The sequence below is a fragment of the Dermochelys coriacea genome, chromosome 3 (assembly GCF_009764565.3).
Source record: "Dermochelys coriacea isolate rDerCor1 chromosome 3, rDerCor1.pri.v4, whole genome shotgun sequence".
In the NCBI taxonomy this organism is placed as follows: Eukaryota; Metazoa; Chordata; order Testudines; family Dermochelyidae; genus Dermochelys; species Dermochelys coriacea.
The window spans coordinates 168,337,743-168,357,906 of record NC_050070.1 but is presented as its reverse complement, the minus strand read 5'-3'; the positions used below and the strand labels follow the sequence as shown (position 1 = coordinate 168,357,906).

The 20,164-nt window shown below is 38.6% G+C and overlaps 1 protein-coding gene across 6 annotated transcripts in view; it reads left to right on the top strand.

Moving 5' to 3' along the window:
- The window catches only part of RPS6KC1 (ribosomal protein S6 kinase C1), a 116,710-nt gene that overhangs the window by 49,643 nt on the left and 46,903 nt on the right, over window positions 1–20,164 (top strand). For 5 of the 6 annotated variants that reach the window (XR_006280244.1, XM_038397001.2, XM_038396999.2 and 2 more), the window contains 2 exons: window positions 4,818–4,939; window positions 8,908–9,000. The exons of the other annotated variant lie outside the window; for it this stretch is intronic. Coding sequence is in view for 4 of the 5 variants with exons in the window: in XM_038397001.2 (XP_038252929.1) it covers window positions 4,818–4,939; window positions 8,908–9,000 (215 nt within the window). In the remaining variant the exon portion in view is untranslated. The remainder of the gene's footprint in view (window positions 1–4,817; window positions 4,940–8,907; window positions 9,001–20,164) is intronic. 6 annotated transcript variants of the gene reach the window in all.

Sequence of the window (20,164 nt, the reverse complement as noted above, 5' to 3'; positions counted from 1 at the left end):
GCCTTAATATTTTCATTCATGTGAATCTGTGTGAGGCACAGCTGCTCTGTAGCAAATGCAGAGAGAAAGAGCGAAAAAGAGGAGGAATCTCGAAGGGCTTTTATTCAAAGGTCTCTGTCATCATCATTACCACACTTTTTTGTATCTTGCTTCAGCAGCATAGTTTTTAAACATTTAAAATGACACGGCTGATTTAATCCCAGTGAATGGGGTGGGATGTGGCTAGAGCTTTGATACTGATCAGATGAAACACAAATCTTTAAAAAAACAAAACGAGGAGGACTTGTGGCACCTTAGAGACTAACAAATTTATTTGGGCATAAGCTTCCGTTGGCTGAAACCCGCTTCATCGGATGCATGCAGTGGAAAATACAATAGGAAGATGTGAATATATAATATATATACACACACACACAAAGAACATGAAACATGGGTGTTTCAGTATGGGTGTTGCCATACTGACTGTAACGAGACCAGTCAATTAAGATGGGCTATTATCAGCAGGAGGGAAAAAAAACTTTTGTAGTGATAATCAGGATGGCCCATTTCAAACAGTTAACAAGAAGATGTGAGTAACAGTAGGGGAAAAAAATTAGCATGGGGAAATAGTTTTTACTTTGTGTAATGACCCATCCACTCCCAGTCTTTATTCAAGCCTAAGTTAATGGTGTCCAGTTTGCAAATTAATTCCAATTCTGCAGTTTCTCATTGGAGTCTGTTTTTGAAGTTTTTTTGTTGGAGAATTGTGACTTTTAGGTCTGAAATTGAGTGACCAGGGAGGTTGAAGCATTCTCCGACTGGTTTTTGAATGTTATAATTCTTGATGTCTGATTTGTGTCCATTTATTCTTTTGTGTAGAGATTGTCCGGTTTGGCCAATGTACATGGCAGAGGGGCATTATTGGTAGATGTGCATGTGAAAAGCCTCTTATGGTGTGACTGATGTGATTAGGTCCTATGATGGTGTCCCTTGAATAGATATGTGGACAGAATTAGCAATGGGCTTTGTTGCAAGGATAGGTTCCTGGGTTAGTGTTTCTGTTGTGTGGTGTGTGGTTGCTGGTGAGCATTTGCTTCAGGTTGGGGGGCTGTCTGTAAGTGAGGACTGGCCTGTCTCCCAAGACCTGTGAGAGTGAGGGATCCTCCTTCAGGATACGTTGTAGATCCTTGATGATGCCCTGGAGAGGCTTTAGTTGTGGGCTGAAGGTGACGGCTAATGGCGTTCTGTTACTTTCTTTGTTGGGCCTGTCCTAGAGTAGGTGACTTCTGGGTATTCTTCTGGCTCTGTCAATCTTTTTCTTCACTTCAGCAAGTGGGTATTATAGTTGTAAGAATGCTTGATAGAGATCTTGTAGGTATTTGTCTCTGTCTGAGGGGTTGGAGCAAATGTGGTTGTATCATAGAGCTTGGCTGTAGACAGTGGATTGTGTGGTGTGGTCTGGATGAAAGCTGGAGTCATGTAGGTAGGAATAGTAGTCAGTAGGTTTCCGGTATAGGGTGGTGGTTCTGTGGCCATCGCTTATTAGCGCTGTAGTGTCCAGGAAGTGGATTTCTTGTGTGGACTGGTCCAGGCTGAGGTTGATGGTGGGATGGAAATTGTTGAAATCATGGTGGAATTCCTCAAGGGCTTCTTTTCCATGGGTCCAGATGAAGATGTCATCAATGTAGCGCAAGTAGAGTAGGGGAGTTAGGGGATTAGAGCTAAGGAAGCGTTGTTCTAAGTCAGCCATAAAAATGTTGGCATACTGTGGGGCCATGCAGGTACCCATAGCAGTGCTGCTGACTTGAAGGTATATATTGTCCCCAAATGTGAAATAGTTGTGGGTGAGGACAAAGTCACAAAGTTCTGCCACCAGGTTTGCCATGACATTATCGGGGATACTGTTCCTGATGGCTTGTAGTCCATCTTTGTGTGGAAGGTTGGTGTTGAGGGCTTCTACATCTATAGTAGCCAGGATGGTGTTTTCTGGAAGATCACCAATGGACTATAGTTTCCTTAGGAAGTCAGTGGTGTCTCGAAGATAGCTGGGAGTGCTGGTATCGTAGGGCCTGAGGAGAGAGTCTACGTAACCAGACAATCCTGCTGTCAGGGTGCCAGTGCCTGAGATGACGGGGTGTCCAGGATTTCCAGGTTTATGGATCTTGGGTAGCAGATAGAATACCTGTGGTCGTGGTTCTAGGGTGTGTCTGTGCAGATTTTGTTCTTGTGCTTTTTCATGGAGTTTCTTGAGCAGATGGTGTAGTTTCTTTTGGTAACCCTCAGTGGGATCAGAGGGTAATGGCCTGTAGAATGAGCTTGTATGATTAGTTGTCAAGGGCTTTAACAATTCCTGTTTGTTACTATTTAAAAAAAATCTTTCTAAGGTGTAAATCTTAATAAAAAATGCTCATATTAATGATTCGGGGCTCCATATTGAAGAGTGACCACATGATCTCTGTTGGAAATATGAATAAAATGTTCCCAATAAACACTTCAATTTTTTCTAATACAAGCTTTTTATTTTACTTTTCCCTCCTAATTTTTTAAAAAGTGTGGCTAGTTTGATCAATAGTTCATTCCTATAAAACATACAACCCCTCCGCATTTTTCTGACATGTGAAGTACGCACGACTGTTGCGAAAGATCTTGAACATAGGAGTTTTGTCTTTCTGTCTGTCATCTTATTGTAATATCTTATTTAAGGGAGGAGCTACAAGAAATGAAAACCTGGGATAAATGCTAGAGTCAGCGTTTAGTTTTGTAGATTGTTCATCATCACAAGAGATTTTTCACAGTTTTTTAAACATTTTATTATTCAAATCTTCTGGGAATTTGGTAGCCTATTTTTCCTTTACATGGTCCACATGTGCTATATATTAGATGTGCCAGAAAATCTTGGTATGTAAAGGAGTGATTGGACTGATAGGCAGCTGGTATTTTTTCATAACCTTTCTTGGCTTTTTAAAAATTAGAGATCAAACTAATGTAAATTAAAAAAATAAAATAAAATAAACCCAGCTCCACAAACTTATTTGATTCTCCTATTCTGGCTCAAAGAGAGACCTTGTGTTAAAGCATTTAAAGCCTGAATTGGTAAGTATTGAGATCAGATTTCCTGTCAGCCACAAGAGAGATGTCAAACCCTTCGAATAGAAACCTTTTTTGCAAATACAGTCCTTACTGGTATGGTTAAGTTTTTAATGAGTGAATAACTCATAAATTTAATATTTTAAAAAATAAATATTACTACACTCTTTCCTATCCTGAGTGACGAAGTGAAATTAATGTTGAAAGAAAATAGGAGAGAACAACGAAAACTCAAAGGGACATGCCATCTTGTGTGTTAGTTGCTCTAAAATAACTGAGGCATTGGAGGAGAAAAATAGGTAAACAGTGATAAACATTCACACTAAAAACACATAATCAGTAATTACAGCAGTAGCTGGACTTTCATGCTAGTCTTAAAATCTTCTGGTGAACTGAAAATGATGGCTGAAGAGAAGCCAAATACTAATAATATAAACAAATTAGCTGTTCCTGAGAAACCAACTCTTGATGGATGTCAAAGAGGTTGATGACTGTCTCTAAGGAAGTTGCAGACATCTGTACAAGATCAAGTTTCCTTCTGCAGACAGCAACAGGACTGAAAGCAAGTTTTGAGAATTTAAAAAGTATATTGTTTGCATTTTTACATACATAGGCAGCGCATGAGCCCCCCCTTTGGGACGGCTAGTCATGAGGCCCCATCTCTTCTCCCGAGGCCCCACCCCTCCCAATCCCCCATCTGCCAGAGCCCCAAGCATCCCCTCCTGCGGCTAGAGGTGCCCCTGCTGAACTGCTCCAGATCCCCCACCAGCCTCAGCATTGGCCCCAATGCCAGGCCTCTGATCTCCATCTGGAGCTGAGCTCCTGCTGCCTTGGGGGAGAGGGTGGAGTATGGGTGGGGCTGCTAGAGTCTGGTTTAGGGGAGATTTAGCCTCCCCTGGCCTGTTATACCCGCCTATGTTTACAGACAATATATACCAGTGCTCTTATCAGTAGCCTACGTTTGTTTAAACAAGAAACATTCAATTTATTCTTTCCTAAGTGGAAGACAACAGTGATAGTTTGGAAAAAATTTCCAGAACCTTATTAACCAGTGGTTGAGATGAAAGATGATGAAGCTGCTTGTAAGATTCAGGCACAATGCCTATTTAGAAGCCCCGCTCTGACTCACAGCTGCTGGGAGGGGGCTTGAATTCTCATCAGGCTGCTACTGTTGTATCTTGCCTGCGGGCAGAGTGGTTTCATCTTGTCATCCTGGCTGGTGACCATCAGAAACTTATTAGCATCTTAGCCAAAAAGGACGGGGTCAGCCAGCAGCTGACATCTGTGTGAGTTCTCTATTTCACCTGGCTATTAGTGGCATTTCTGACCCCATTTTCATAGAAGTATAGGTCAGAAGGATGGAAATAAGCAAGTTTTGCCTCTTCTGTTTTTTTTAAAGTAGTAATTTATAACCTTTACCGTATATGCACTAATCTGATTTCCATGGATACAGAGTCCATTTCACTGCTGCCTCCAGTTCTTAATTTCGTTTCTATGGAAACTGACACCAAATTGGCAAAAATAATGTAAGAGTTTTCATTTACTTGAGTATGTAATGAGGCTTAAACTGTATCTTTGCCAGAATACCCAAATCCGAGAACATGGAATTGAATATTATTGTAGGTTTGGCTATTAGAATCCATGAATAAGGCTGGATCCAAAGACAGCAAAATCAAGTCAATCTTTCTACAAGTATTTGGAAACACTTTAAAAAAACAAAAAACTTCACCATTTTCTGTTACTCTATGTAGGTGAGTCAAGTCCAACTCGTCGAGAAGCAGTGAAGAAGAAGACCGCAGAATATCTAATGCGTGCTGAAAAAATTTCCAGTCTATACCAGAAATCCTTCTCTGAAGATGGATCAGTTTCTGGGGTAGGCTTTAGTTTCATTTTTCTGAAATTGAATCTGTAAGATTGTCTGTCTGTCTGTCAGTATTTCTTGGCTTTTAGTTGTCTCAAAATGGTTTTTCAAATTAGATAACCTTCTGTATGTACCCAAAACAAGTAGTTCTTTCTGGTAACTTTGTATAGGGTTTTTGTTTTTTTTAAAAAAAAAATTCTTTGGTGCTTTTTGATTTAGTTTACTTTTTGTAATGTTATGCAAGGTACCTGGTTCTAAAAAGTGCTGTCAGTGGGTTTTAAGTATTTTTACTTCATACTCTGCAGTTTATAAAGTAAACTGAGTTGGAGGATTCAGCAGCTTCTGCCAGCATTAAATTGCTTTTTGACGTAGCTTCCACCTTTTTAAGCAGATATCCTTAGCTGAGCTTACTTGTGCAAAAAAAAAAAAAATCCTTTTTCAAGACATTCTTAATAGATCTCTACTTTGCTCTTCCCAATCCAGTTCCCCGGGATTCATCTGTTCTTAGTTTGTATTTTTGCTGCAGTCACACTAAATTGTGTGTGATTGTCAATGACTGCTCGCAGGTATCAGAGTAGCAGCCGTGTTAGTCTGTATTCGCAAAAAGAAAAGGAGTACTTGTGGCACCTTAGAGACTAACAAATTTATTAGAGCATAAGCTTTCGTGAGCTACAGCTCACTTCATCGGATGCATTTGGTGGAAAAAGCAGAGGAGAGATTTATATACACACACACACAGAGAACATGAAACAATGGGTTTATCATACACACTGTAAGGAGAGTGATCACTTAAGATAAGCCATCACCAGCAGCAGGGGGAAGGGAAAGGAGGAAAACCTTTCATGGTGACAAGCAAGGTAGGCTAATTCCAGCAGTTAACAAGAATATCAGAGGAACAGTGGGGGGTGGGGTGGGAGGGAGAAATACCATGGGGAAATAGTTTTACTTTGTGTAATGACTCATCCATTCCCAGTCTCTATTCAAGCCTAAGTTAATTGTATCCAGTTTGCAAATTAATTCCAATTCTCACAGGTAGTAAACATAAAAATATCAAACTTCCTGTCTGTCTACGTTTGGGGGCAGAAAATTCTTTTGTCTTACTTTTCACAGCCCTAAGAGCAATTTAAGGAGATTGTTGCAGTTAAAAAGCAAAGCCTTAGAAAATTCAGATAAAATTAAGCCCCCTAATCCAAAGTAAATCTTAACCTTCACCCACCCCCACCCTTCTCCTCCCCAATCTTGTTTTGAAGGGGAACTGTTTCTGTAATAAGAGACCACAGATACGTTTATGGGGACATTCTAAATGAGAAACATTTTGTGAGAGTTGATGTCTTACTACTTATATCAGTTGTACTTGAGAGAATTTTAATACTGTGGTCTGTTATCTGCATCTACATAGCAATGAACCACCCTCTTCCAAGAGGTATCAAAACTAAACAGAGATGTTATATGAACTACCTGCTGGTTGCCTTTCCTTGGGCCAAATGCTCTTGGAAGTGAGGCAAATCTTGACTGAATGCAAACCCAGTATTTTTGGAATCTGAGCAGGGAAACAAGTTGAGGAACCCATTACAGTTTGTATAGTAAAAATTCACTATGGCTGGGTAACAGGAAGAAAGAGGTATTACTGTACAAGGACCCCCAAGGGCAATGGAACCACCCTCTATCATTTAGTACTGAATTGGACAAATGCCTCCTTTGCAGATCTTAAAGGAATACATCCAGAGAAAAAGGGGAGGAAAGAGAGAAACCTGCATCTCTCCTTGATAACATTCAAAGCTGACTAGCTAGGAGAAGCTTGACTTTAGCTGAGCAAAATTTTGCTCTTGACTTAATCTCCATTGTAGCACAAGCTTTGTCCATCGAGTGGCACTATTGTGCTAGTATCTAAGCATTTATTTTATTTTACTTATTCATTCTTGATTTTTGTTTCTTTTCTCCTCTTGTGCCAAATAAAGTTTTTTTTGCTTTTATTTGAGATCATGGGAATTAATTTACATAGATTGTTACATTGGGAACAACCACTGTCCAATGGCCCACAGAGATGGAAACTGAGTTCTGATCAGAAGTGGGAATGTGGTGACAACTGAGACACATAAAAGAGCATGTTAAGTGCTGTGAAGAAGGAAGCGGGCATCATTGTGGGCAAAAAGAGAACCAGGCGAATAAACCTGAAACCTTGATTTGTCACTGTCAAGAATTAGGTAACATGGCTGATCTTCTTGTCTACAGCAATCGTAAGAAAACATATGGTGAGAATAGTGACATGTGCCCTCAACTGTTGACATACATAGTGTTTCACATGAAGTTTGTCTAGATGAGAATGAAGAGGGTGGCTTTTTTTGGACAGTGGTTACTTGCCAGGCTCAGAGGCTCACTCATTTTCAGGAGTGTTTGTCTTGTTATTCTGGATCACAGTTTACCTCAGATTTCCCTTCACTCCTCCTTGCTGTTAGCTCTTTATTTCCATCTGGCAGGGTGGGTTCATCTGGAGTTAGTTTTCCTCAACGGTAGCTGCTGAAGGTGATAGGTTTGGAACTTTCCTTTCCTCCTTGTTCAGGAAACTAGACTTCTCCACAGGGAAAAAAATAAACTTTACAAAAGAGCTTTGCTTCAGTTTAATTATTTTAATCTATAAAGCCGCTGGAAGCTGTCTTATTTGTAGGTAGCGGGTTAGGGTCTGTGGCTCTGTGCGGAAGCTGCATACTTGATTTTTTGGTGGGAAGGATCTGATTATTCTTTGTTAGGGCAGGTAAGTGACTAGACCCTTTTGAAAATATGACTTGTTCAAGTGCCATAGGTGTGCATGGTGATTGGTGGAGCAAATAAACCAATACAAGTCCCTGTCCCGAATTGCTTACACTTGAACCGAACCTCCCCTCCTGCCACAACTGCTGGATAGGCAAATGGAAGAGAGCCATCACCTGGCAATCTAACATAGGCAAGCAGGTTAGTGCAGAAAGGAGTGTGTTCTCTGTGGCCTGGATTCCTTTCTCAGTGACACAATAGAAGCCATTTTGTGGCTTCTAAAGGGATGGAGCAAGGGATGTTTCTGGCAGGTCTCAGCTGGGTTTCTCCCACCCCAGACCCCTGGGATCCCACAGCACAACACTGCAGGTAGCCTGTCTTCTTTAGTTGAGGTCATGCTACAAATTGCAGAATGTATTCCCTTTTCACCATAAGTGCTGTCGGGAGTAAAGTCCAAACTTTAGTTTTCAGGTGAAATTCTGTTACTCCAGGTATGGAAGGAAGATGGAGAGAATAGCAGGGCTTGTATTCTGCATGTGTGTGTATACAGCGGTGAACACACATGCCTGACACATAAACTGTGTAAGTTACATACTTATAGGTCACAAAACACAGTGGGGACAATAATATGTGTTAACTACTTGAATAGTTAACATGTGCACTCATCTGTTTCAGTGTGACTTATTTCTGGATGGGTAATGCATAGCTACCTTTGGCTAAGGCTGTTTTGGGGATCACTGTGTTGTGTACCTTATTACATCAGGGTTTATGACTGACATGAGTAGAGAGCACTTGCCATCAAACAAAAAGAGCACTGTTAAGAATTCTATATTTTATGTTCTTGTAATTTATAAAGCTTCTAATTTCCTTTTTCCTGTCCCTTAATACCTGAACTATTGTGAATCCAGAATAACTATAAGACTATGATTGATTATTGTTGCCAGGTGGGAGCTCAGCTATTTGTTACGAAGTTTCATTACCTCTGCAAACCATTGGAAACTATATAAACTCATTTCTTTTTCTATTTTAAAATTTTGTTTTCAATGTTATCTTGATTTATTTACTTGCAACTTTTCTTACATTTAAGGACAAACAGAAAAGTTCTCCTTTCATCTCCACTCTCTCTGATTTATGATAAATTTCGTTTCCTTCGGCCTGGCATTTGCTACAGCAGGCAGTCTTCCTTCAAGTACCGCCCTGATTGATGTGTAATCTTTGATATCTTCCATTAGCCTCCAGGATCACTAAGTTCAAGGCCCTCTTGGAACCTAAGGAGCCCTGCCGAGGAACTAAAGGCCTTCAGAGTCCTTGGGGTGATTGACAAGGTAATTCTTCAGTGTCTCTTCAAGAGTTCAGTCATAAATCGACTGCATGCTGACGTTTTGTCTTTGAAGCTGTGGATCTTAAGGATATGAAACAAAAGGGGAAAATGACTCACATGCATCTGTACTTTAAAATAACAAAAGTAGAAGAAAAAAGGGTTTTATCTAAGCAATTCATGTAAGGTCATGCAAAATATATTTGAGCTAAAGGATAAAGTACATGTTTGGTGGCATTCATTAGGATGGGGCCTGCTTTTTGAAAATAATGTCACTGTTACAATACCGGGATAAGGACATGTCGATACATTTTCAGTTTATTAAACTGATGGCTATTTGAAATACAGAAGGGTAAAAATTAATGCACTTTTTCACAGTCAGTGCAAGATGGAAACTTGAGGAAGGGGGAACCCCTGTGAAAAAGAGATTTGCTTTCTCTCCTCTTAGAACCTGGAATTCAAATCCCTAGCCAAGGTGGAGATCTAGAAGAAGTCAAACTAATTTTTGACTCATTCAGATAAAATCTCCCAAAATCCCAGGGTAATATCCGTCTAACGTGTAAATTGTAATGGACCATACAGATCTTTTGCAAGCCTAATTAAGTGACTGAAAGAATAACAGCTCATAAAGTAGCTGCACTGTTTTGATATCACTGATTAGTTATCCCCTTACCAAGTACATTTAAGATGTATTATTGAGTAATGACACAATGACTAATTCAACTTGTAATGACTCATTTCCTTGTTGCCACTCCATTCCCCTGATGCCTTTTGATTGTTCCTTGAATGATCCCTGGCTTGTGTGCTTTGTATTTCAGGTCACATGACACATTTGTACCTTGTATTATTAAAAATTGCTGCTATTCTCTTAGTTCTGAATTTGTTCCTCTTTTGTTAGATTGAACATAGCAATTGGGATTTTTTTTGCCTATACTGTTTTAATTACATGCATAACTACTATGTTTTCTCCTCTGGGCTATATACACACAGATTTTAACCTTCTTTTCACAACATGCAAGGATCTTTTAGCTATAATATCGCATACATTGTATCTCCTTTTATCTGATGGCAAGTGTCTAATCTATTCAGTGTTTCTCTATCTGTATATTTATTAAGGAGCAATTGAAAGACCAATTTGATAAGCTGATTATAGCTGTTAGCTGTGTGCATTGTATAAATCTTTAAGACTATGGGGGATTCCAGGAACTACCTAACCTCATAATCCCCCATAAGGAGAGATGGAGCAGGCAGCCTAGAGCCTTAGGAATTGTCCATACCTGGGCATACAAGGCTATGATATTATTGTAAAGAGGTGGAGTAAGATCTCTTCAAATGTCTTTAAGTTTTAAAGACCACAAAATACTGGAAATGATTAGTAACTTGGAGGTGATGCTCAACACCTTGTAGGGCCAAACTCCTTTATTCCATGGGCTAACTGAATCTCCCAGCAAAAACAATGAGGAGTTCTTGTGGCACCTTAGAGACTAACAAATTTATTTGGGCATATACTATTGTGGGCTAAAACCCACTTCATCAGATGCATTTGATGAATAAATAAATACATTTATTAGTCTCTAAGGTGCTAAAAGGACTCCTCGTTGTTTTTGCTGATACAGACTAACATGGCTACCTCTCTGAAACCTGAATCTCCCAGGTATCACTAGATTCCTATTTAGCAAGCTTTAGATATATAGCTTTGGATATATCCAGATCCTGGAATCCGAACTTATTCTGCAAAGAGACAAGGTTACTGTGGTGACAAAAAATAAGCGATTTAATATTGGAGACATCAGCATGACATGCATTCTAAAAATGTTTTGTTGTATAGCCAGGCTGCTAGTATGCCATAGGGGGCAGAGTTAAGTTTGAATTATTGTTCAGAGATGGAGCAAGAGGTTTTCAGATGTCTGTCTACTTGTATACCTGCTCCCAGGCTCTCAACTCTTCTTCTAAGTTTTAATCTTATTCTGAGATATAGTTTGTTTTTATCATTTGATTATAGTGTCATAAGTGTACCTAGTGTTTTAGAGCAAGTATAAAGTCAATTCCTGCCCCAAAGGAACTTAATCATACAGTATGTTGTGTGAATATAAAATATGTGTGTGTATATAAAACATAAGTGTTTATTACGTATGTAGTAGAGGGACAGTGTTTTTACCCTCACTATATTCATTGTGTACAGTTATGTCCCATTTCTTCATGCACCCCCAATACGCTCACTCTAAAGCTCCAATTTTGGGAGAGCTTAAACATGTGCGTAAACTACTTATGTAACTAGTGACATTGAAAGCAAGCATAGTCCAGGGAATACAAGTGTGTATGTACTACAGACATCAGGTCACAAGTAAATCTATAAATATTAGATTGTCCAGAGGATTCCGTAATACTTTGAAATTTCACTCATCACAGAAAAGCAGATACTACTGGGCTAGAATACATAAATAGGTATTCAGCCAGTGCATGGCTCAACTATCAGTTTTGGTCAAGGATATGGAGGCAAACCTCTGCTCCTTCTATGGGATCTTTAATATCTCTGCAGAGCAGACAGTCTCATCTCTCACTGCAAAGGCATGGCACAGGGTATAAGGCCTTGTCTACATTACAGGGGAAATTCGATCTAAGCTATGCAATTTGAGTTACGTGAATAGCGTAACTCAAATCGACGTAGTTTAGACCTACTTACCACAGGGTCCACACTATGCGATGTTGATGGGAGACACTCTCCCATCGACTCCCCCTATCCTTCTCAATCTGGTGGAGTACAGGAGTAGACAGGAGAGCAATCTGCAGTCGATTTTAGTGGGTCTTCACTAGACCCACTAAATCGACCACTGATGCATTGATCCCCCGGTAAGTGTAGACAAGTCCTAAGAGTGCCCATTGCTGCTTCCCTTGTAAAACCACTGCTAAAGCAAGATATGGGAGAACATCCATATGCAGGAAACACCCTTTATGTGTGGTGTGTACCTCTCCAAACCATTGCTACGCTCCTGATCCATTTCAGCAGCTAGTGTGGTCTATATCTGTAACTTGTCAGCCTGTTCCTGGCTGCAAAACAAAATATCCCATGTTAACAGGTCTCCCTCATATGAACTCTTTAAATAGTTTTTGCTCTTCCCTGAACAGGCTTGTGATGTGCTGTTAGCATCTACAGGACGTAGTGTCTTCTTAAAAATGAAACAAATGGCATCTCAAAAGCAGGGTTTTCTGAGAAGTAGGTATTTTAACACACACTATACTGTGTGTTTTAGTGCTTGAGTACAAATCAGCAGGCACTTTGGTCTTGTCTCAATTGCAGCCATGTGGGAGCATCCATTTGCAACATTTAGCCCAAACCATATTATAATGTGTTTTTGTCTGTGAAGAAGGGGCAAAATCATGTGACAGCCTGATCTTTCAGAACTGTAGCACAGTTGCCTTAAAGTAGTTTATAATGGTTTGACACACAACATGGGGTAAGAGTAGCAGCCGTGTTAGTCTGTATTCGCAAAAAGAAAAGGAGTACCCGTGGCACCTTAGAGACTAATAAATTTGTTAGTCTCTAAGGTGCCACGGGTACTCCTTTTCTTTTAACATGGGGTAACTAGGTCTGCATCACACAGAGCTTTTTCTGACAAATTCCTAGTCTTTGTTCTAGTCATGATACAACTTCTTTGGTATTAATAACAATGAGTGTGCTAATGGAGATGGACTAATGGAAATTTTACCACTGTGGTGTCTAACTTTGCTCAAACAAATCTAGATGATGATACAGTAAAAATGCTGGTGACCAGTCTATATCCTAGTGCTCCCACTGTTGCTAGATGTCATGGAGTTGCAACAGTGGTATACCAATGATGTTGCAGAAAAAACAGCTTCTCTGGAATTTTGCTCAAACACTGTGAGAGTCCCAGGTTGGGTATGCTGCCAAGATTGTAAAAAGGAAATGGGGTGACTTTTTTGTGTGTGTGTGCGCCAATTGAGATGCCCGGAAAGGGCCTGATTTTCAGAAAATGGGGTGCTCATCATTTTCTGAAACGCTGGCTCCTTCAAGCTGGGCACCCAAAACTAATAGTCAATTCTGGAAAATTCTGGCCATGGCTTTATCTTATCTTTTTTCATTTGGGCTGTTTGCTTCAAAAGTAAACGGTGTGCTGCTTTACTTGGCACAGGCTTTTTAAAAGGGGAAGGGCCCCCTTGTGAGTAGGTGTAGTTTTTTTTTTTTTTTTTTGAAAATGGTATTTTAATCTAATGAAAAATGAGGTTCTTGTCTTTTGAATGTTCAGGACTCGAATCTATTGTGAATATGTGAGTGTAACTCCTGAGAGCATGAATGTACCATGCCAAAGAGCGGGCTTGTGTGTGTGTCTCGCTATAGATACCCTATGACCAAATGTAATCAGTTACATGAGCACAATAAAGCATCTTAAACTTGCAGATTTCTTTTTGAAGTAGAAAACTTTTTTCTTTCAAAACTTATTTAGTTAAAAATATTTTTGTGTTGCAGAATCTATGCTGAGTTTCTGCCCCCCAAGCAACTCTTTACTTTGAAACTATAATCAGCCCCTGAAGAAACTGATTTGCTATGGTACTGCAGACACCTTAACAATGCTGTTTCAAGCCCAATGTCTTATTCTTTAGTGGGCAACACTCTGTTATTTAGATTCATTCTGTTTAAAGATTCATCTTGTATCCCTTAAAAGCAGAGTTCGTTAAGCAAAGACTATGCTGCTATAAGCAATGTCTCATCACTTTTTTCCCCAAACAGCCAAATTTGATGTAGTCGGTATTGGTGTAAATCTGGAGTAACACAATTGGCTTCAGTGAACTTTTATCTGGATTTTCCCTGATGATTCTGATATCAGTAACAGGCTCAATCTGCCAAGACTTGTGTGAATTAGGTTTATTTTTCAATAGATTCGTGGTTAAAATGTATATAACATAATCTGAAACACTAAGAATTAGAACACTATCATCAGTGGTCCTGCTAAAATTAATTGGGAAGTCGTTGAACAGGGATCTCACATGGATGTAAATTTCTCTCTGTAATTTTTCTGAAGAACTGAAAAAAATCTCATTGCACTATATAACTTTGCTTCATTACAAATATTTGGTTTTCTGTTCAGTGTTATTCTGTATGTGAGAAATCACACCCCCAGTGTTAAATTATTAGGCTCTATTTCTAGGGACAAATCACCATGACACCCAAATCAGTATTACTAATTATTTAAAAAGTTTATTACTTGATTATTACTTATATCAGCCTCAAAAGCAGAAATACCAAAAAAAAAAAAAAAAGGCACAATGTAAAGAATCCATGCGGTACTTGCTTGCATAATGCATTTTTTAAAATATGCTGCAGCACCATAGTTAGTTGAATTCAACAGGTTATGGTTAGTTTAATTGAGTTTAATTAACGGGTAGGAAAAATGGGCTTGTGTTATGACAGTTCCTCTGTTGTACATGAATGTTTAATATTGCAGTAGTTATATCTTAGTCCATGTTTACTAATTCCCATTAGAAGAGTAAGTATTTTAATCCTCAGTTTTACTTTGAGTAGAATTTAAACAGTACTGCAGTTGCACAATTTTTATTGACATCAGCTCATATTTTGACATATGGCAGTCAGATAAACATTCTGCTAAATTTTGATGATCCTCCTCTCCCCTAACATTAGTTATGGGTTTGTACAGTAACTGTGAGCATAAAAGACTTAGAGAAAATGTAGCTGCAACAATCGCATAACTATTTGAATTCACATATTACCTCTGTTGTGGCATTATTATGATGGTAAGAACCAGAAAGAGAAACAAGTCTGAAACTAATTTTTGTTTACAGTTAAACTGACTAGTCGTATTTTCATTGCCCAACACATAACACAGTGGAAACAAATAAATGTCATAGTTGTTAAAAAGCAGATTAAATATTTACAATTTGATTAATCTAGTTATTATTAGTAACTTAAATAAGAAAACTTGTTTTAAGAGTATTTTTTTGTAATCTGAGTGTTTTAAATGACTCTTGTTTTATAGCAATTTCAAATCTACGATAATAATCATAGACATTAAAGAAGGAAACGTTGTATTTGGAACACTCAATCCATTTCGCTGTCATTACAGAATTGTTTCCTAAAATACATTTTAATATCTAGTCTAGTTTTAGGTCCCAAGACCTGAGGCTTCCACCACTTTCCTAAGGAAACTGTTTTATAACCTAACATATCTCACAGTTAAGAAGAGTCTCATCTCTTCTGCTATTCAGCCTTTTGTTTTCCATAGTTTCATTCTATTATTCCTAACTCTATCCAGTTTATTAAATTTAAGAAAATAATCTCACTCCGTGGAGTTTACACACTTGACATATTTTATATGTTTTCGCTTAGCCAAACTATCTACACACACAAGTTTTTGAAATCTTTAATCATCTTCAGTCCCTTATAGCTCTCTGATCACTTTTGTTGCTCTTCTCTGAACTCCCTCAGATTTGTCAATAACTTTCAGGTAATATGGTGCCCGGAATTGACTGCAGGTGCAGTTATACAACAGTTGTACAGACAGAGATTATTACCTCCCTGCTCTGACATATTGCCTTGGGGTAGGCAGTGTTGAATCACCCAGGCTTGCCTTTATAATCCCATCAGACAGCAAACTAATGTTGTATTTGCTCTGTTAACCCTCCAGTAGGTCTCACTACTGGTTCCCAGACGTTCCCTCCCACTGAGTATGTGTTTAAGATTATTTCTCCCCTTTATGTACTGGACTGCATGTTTCCATCAGACTCTTTTTTTTTTAACTTGCATTTCTAGACTCTCTAAGTCCCTCTGTATTTCAGCACTTGCTGCAAATATTTGTTGTACTATTAATTTGATTTCATGTAATTAATAAAGAAGCTAAATAAGAACAGTCTAAAGAACAGTTTCTCCTAACTCAGAAGAATAACATAAATTTAACCCCTTATCTCCACTCCCCACCCCGCCCCACAAATCAAGAAACTAACAATGCATGTTTAATTTCTCTGGTTCATTATAGGCTATCTGCCAGCTTCCATGTAGAAGTAGTTTGTTCTTTGGGAAAAGGACCTTGTCTTACTAAATGCTAATAAGTTGCTTAGGACAGTTGATGCTTTATATTTAATAACTATCTGATCATGTATGATACCCTGTATTATAATCCACTGGATACCCCCTCCAGCTTGATATTTTGCCACATATAATTTTTGGCTGATTTCCAGTCTATTTCAAGGGAGTAAGCTTTCACCTTTTACAGCACAACTAAAAGTCTAAAAACATAAGTGAGTTTTGATATTTGCTGCTCTCTGGCACTTTCAGTAATTAAACCAATAGAGTTTTTCTTTTGTTAACTATAATATTGCTCATCAAGAGACTCCACAAATCATAAATTAATTATGGATAATCACTAAAAAAGGGGGGATAACTGATGGCATCACACTGACTCCACAGATAGTGCTGAGCACTAATCTGTTTTTTTTCACAAGTATCAGCCAAGTGCTTTACTAAAGTTGCCTTCTTGGCTCTCTAATCTTTGAGTGCGTGCATGTGTGTGCAAGTATAAAACAATATAAATAAAGATGGAGGGTAGAGCTGCTCTGAAGACTGACTATAGTTAGCGGCAAAGTAAATTTCTATTAAATAGACCATTTACTCCGATTAGCCTTTCACAGCCAACACAGCTGAGGGAGAGTAAGGTGAATTTTATTCCTACTTCTGAAGCATCAACAAAATTATGTAGGAAATTCTGGTCAGTTAGCCCTGTGCAGTCTTTTGGATGGCAATGGAATTTCACAGGTATCACTGAGGTTATTACTTGAGATTTTAGTCCTGGAAGTCCTGGATAAGCAAACAAGAAAAAAAAATCCAGCTTGGTCATCAGATCCCAGCTTGAGTTTGCAGGATTTGTGGTTCAAAAAACGGTGTCATAAATGGAGCATATTTGGTCTGGAGTTACACAATAACCATAGAACCCAATGATGATGTTATTGCACATTTTTTTTTCAGAGTAGAACTGCAATTCAGTAATAGAGGATAAATCCAGCTTTTAAAAGTATACCCTTGGGTAACCTTATCTCCAAAATCCTTAAATGACCAGGATATGTAGTTAAACTTGGTAATGCATTTTCATTTGATTATACAGGAGGTATTTGTAGCCCACATCAGCACACTTTAACCCACTTTTTTAGGAAGCCATTTTTTAATTTATTTTAATAAATGCTGGTCAAGTAAATAGAACAAACTCACTCGTTTAACTATGTTAGGTTTCAGAGTAGCAGCCGTGTTAGTCTGTATTTGCAAAAAGAAAAGGAGTACTTGTGGCACCTTAGAGACTAACAAATTTATTTGAGCATAAGCTTTCGTGAGCTACAGCTCACTTCATCAGATCCGATGAAGTGAGCTGTAGCTCACGAAAGCTTATGCTCAAATAAATTTGTTAGTCTCTAAGGTGCCACAAGTATTCCTTTTCTTTTTGTAACTTTGTTGTGTTCTGTTCTGAAAATGTGTAGGATTGAAGCAGCAACAGCAGTAGATTAAAACAAGGCAGAACCTAATTGCAGTTGGTAAGGCGACTGCATTTCTGTTAAAAACCACCCGAGAGAGAGCAGTGCATTTATAGCAGCTGTTAGTTGATCCAGTAGTGTCCCTTGTGACCTTGGTTGGGTGTTTTATAGGTTGACTAATGGCTCACCATGTTCTCTTTTTCTGGTGACTTGCCTATTGCCTGCCTCTGGGTTTGTGATTCCCCTTATGCTGACTTCTGCAATATTCCTTCAGTCTCTTATCTCAAGGCTTTGATCATATGTTCTGAAGGTGGCCACCGTGACTTTGGGTGGCAGCAGATGGTAAACCTTCAGGCTGCCACCGGCTATACTGGTGTTAAGTTGGAAACTTAGCGTTTGATGAAGAATCAGTAGTGCATATGAAAGAGCTTTTACTGCAGAAATATCTTTTAATTAAAAAAATTAGCATACTGAAACACTTGCTAATTTCTATGCATGAAAAGAATCCTAAAATTAACTGTTTTCTTAAAGCTAAACTATGGTTATTTACAAGTTAGATTTTATTATTTCTCAAATTTTTTGTATATAATGTATTTAAATAGTTGTTTTTGTTTGTTTGTAAACTGAGCTGTTGGACACACATACATCAATTATCAGAAGGTCTTTGAAGTGCAATTATTTTTAAAAGTAATTTCACATAACATCAGAATTAACTTCCAGTTTTAAAAATGAAATGGGAAATCTTGCTTACAAACCCACAAAGAACTGGTGCATTATTATCTTAGGTATTACTGATTCCCCCTTTGTTGTAGTAGTGAGGTGGCAATAATTCCTTGTTTATATGCATTTTGGGACACTGCGTGGCTGTCTGGGAGAGCTAAGATACTGTACAAAACACATTAGAGTGTGCTGATGAAAGTATTTATTTGGCCTATTTGCAATGCTCTTTTGCTGTCGACTTTCTGTGTCTTTTTGAATTGGCTCTTGTAGCAATGCCTACCTATGCTTTTTTTTTTTTTTTTTGGTAGTAACATGCTATATTGGAGGATTTTAAAGCCTAAAACAATAGCACATTAGTATGACAAATAGGGTTTGCATAGTCTCCTTTTGTGTCACAGTCCCACTTGCCATGAATGGCAAATGTCTGGCGTAGCACTAGGTTGCCTCCCTTTTTTGAGGATGGATGTGGATGACGGTTAATTGTTATAAGGTATTAGACCTCACAATTCACGCTACAGTCATCCTTACACAACAGCTTCCATCAGCATCCGAAATCCAGGAACAGATTTGCTTCCTAACATAACATAAGAGAAGTGCCTGTACACAATCTGCTGTTGCTGATACTCCTGATGCCATCACTTTGGATAGAGTATTGGGACAAGGAACATGCTGTGGAACTTCATGTTCTCAAGTCACGCTTGTTTATGGGGGAGCTCACTGACCCTGGTTGTTCTGTGTTCTGAAGGGAAATCCTACCAAAAATCCCTAAGGAACATATACCTGCACTCTCCTCTGCAGTGGGAGAGGAATGTGGAGGAATGCCAGTATAAATAACTCCTACTGTGACAATACCAGTAAACAATGTTTGGCCCCAAAGTCTGAGGAGCGAAGCCTCTGATGTTGAGAGCAAGTCGGTGCTTAATCCACTGGATATATGTTTCATCTTTGCAAAAGTACGTTACAGCAGTAGTCCTGCAAGGTAGTCCAGAGGAGGTTGTTTTTTTCTGCTGTGTAAATATAATGCTTTGTAGAGTAGATGTACTGGAGTCTAAATGAAGTGGTTGTGCCACTTTCTTTCTCTGGCTCATCCCCTTTTGGATTTGTATGCTATTTGCATGTTATGGTAATGATAATTACCCATTTTTGTAACTTGTGCAGATAGGCCAGTTATGTTTTGATACATTGCATGAGCATACCTGCTTCAGTACAATGTTAGGGCCCTACTCTGCAGTTATTTCAAAGTAAGTTATATATATCCTAGATCTACCCAGTCAACTTTGGCTAAATGGATGACACTAGGAGTTTCTCTAAACTTCCGTCATGACAAAATAATCACTTACTCCAAGATATAGAGGTACTTAATAAATAGTAATTCTCTATCAAACAAAATGGAGCCGTGGATTATTTTCAAATCTGTGGAAACTGATTTCAGCTTTGAGTTAAACAGAGAAAACAAGACCAAACAGGAGTGAGTATAATGCTTGATTGGGGAGAAAAAGCAAAGGAATGGTGGCTGGTTGGAGCGACTGGTGAATCAGTCTAGCTAGTGAACCTCAGCAACACGGAACTATTATCTGTTAAAATCTGTTCTGTTACGGATGTAAAAGAGTAGCTGCTAGTCTTTGATGTTGTAATATAACAGCTGAAGCTAGCCCTTAAGGGACAGGTTGTCTGCTTTATTCCAGTTAGTGGCAGTCATTCTATATGTTACTATAGGGCTTAGAGTTGGAAGTCTGCTCTGTTACACCATATGTTAATACAGTTCTGATAAGCAAGTGTGAAACATGAAAGGGAGGAATACATTAATTGTATTTGTGCAATAAGGTATGCCATCAAAGGTAATTATTTCATGACTGTTTTAGTTATAGCACTTGTTTTATCATGAAATAAAATATGGCTTTAGGAGCCTTTTATTGGAAAGACAATTGTATCAAATTAGTACCAAATTAGATTTTTGCCTT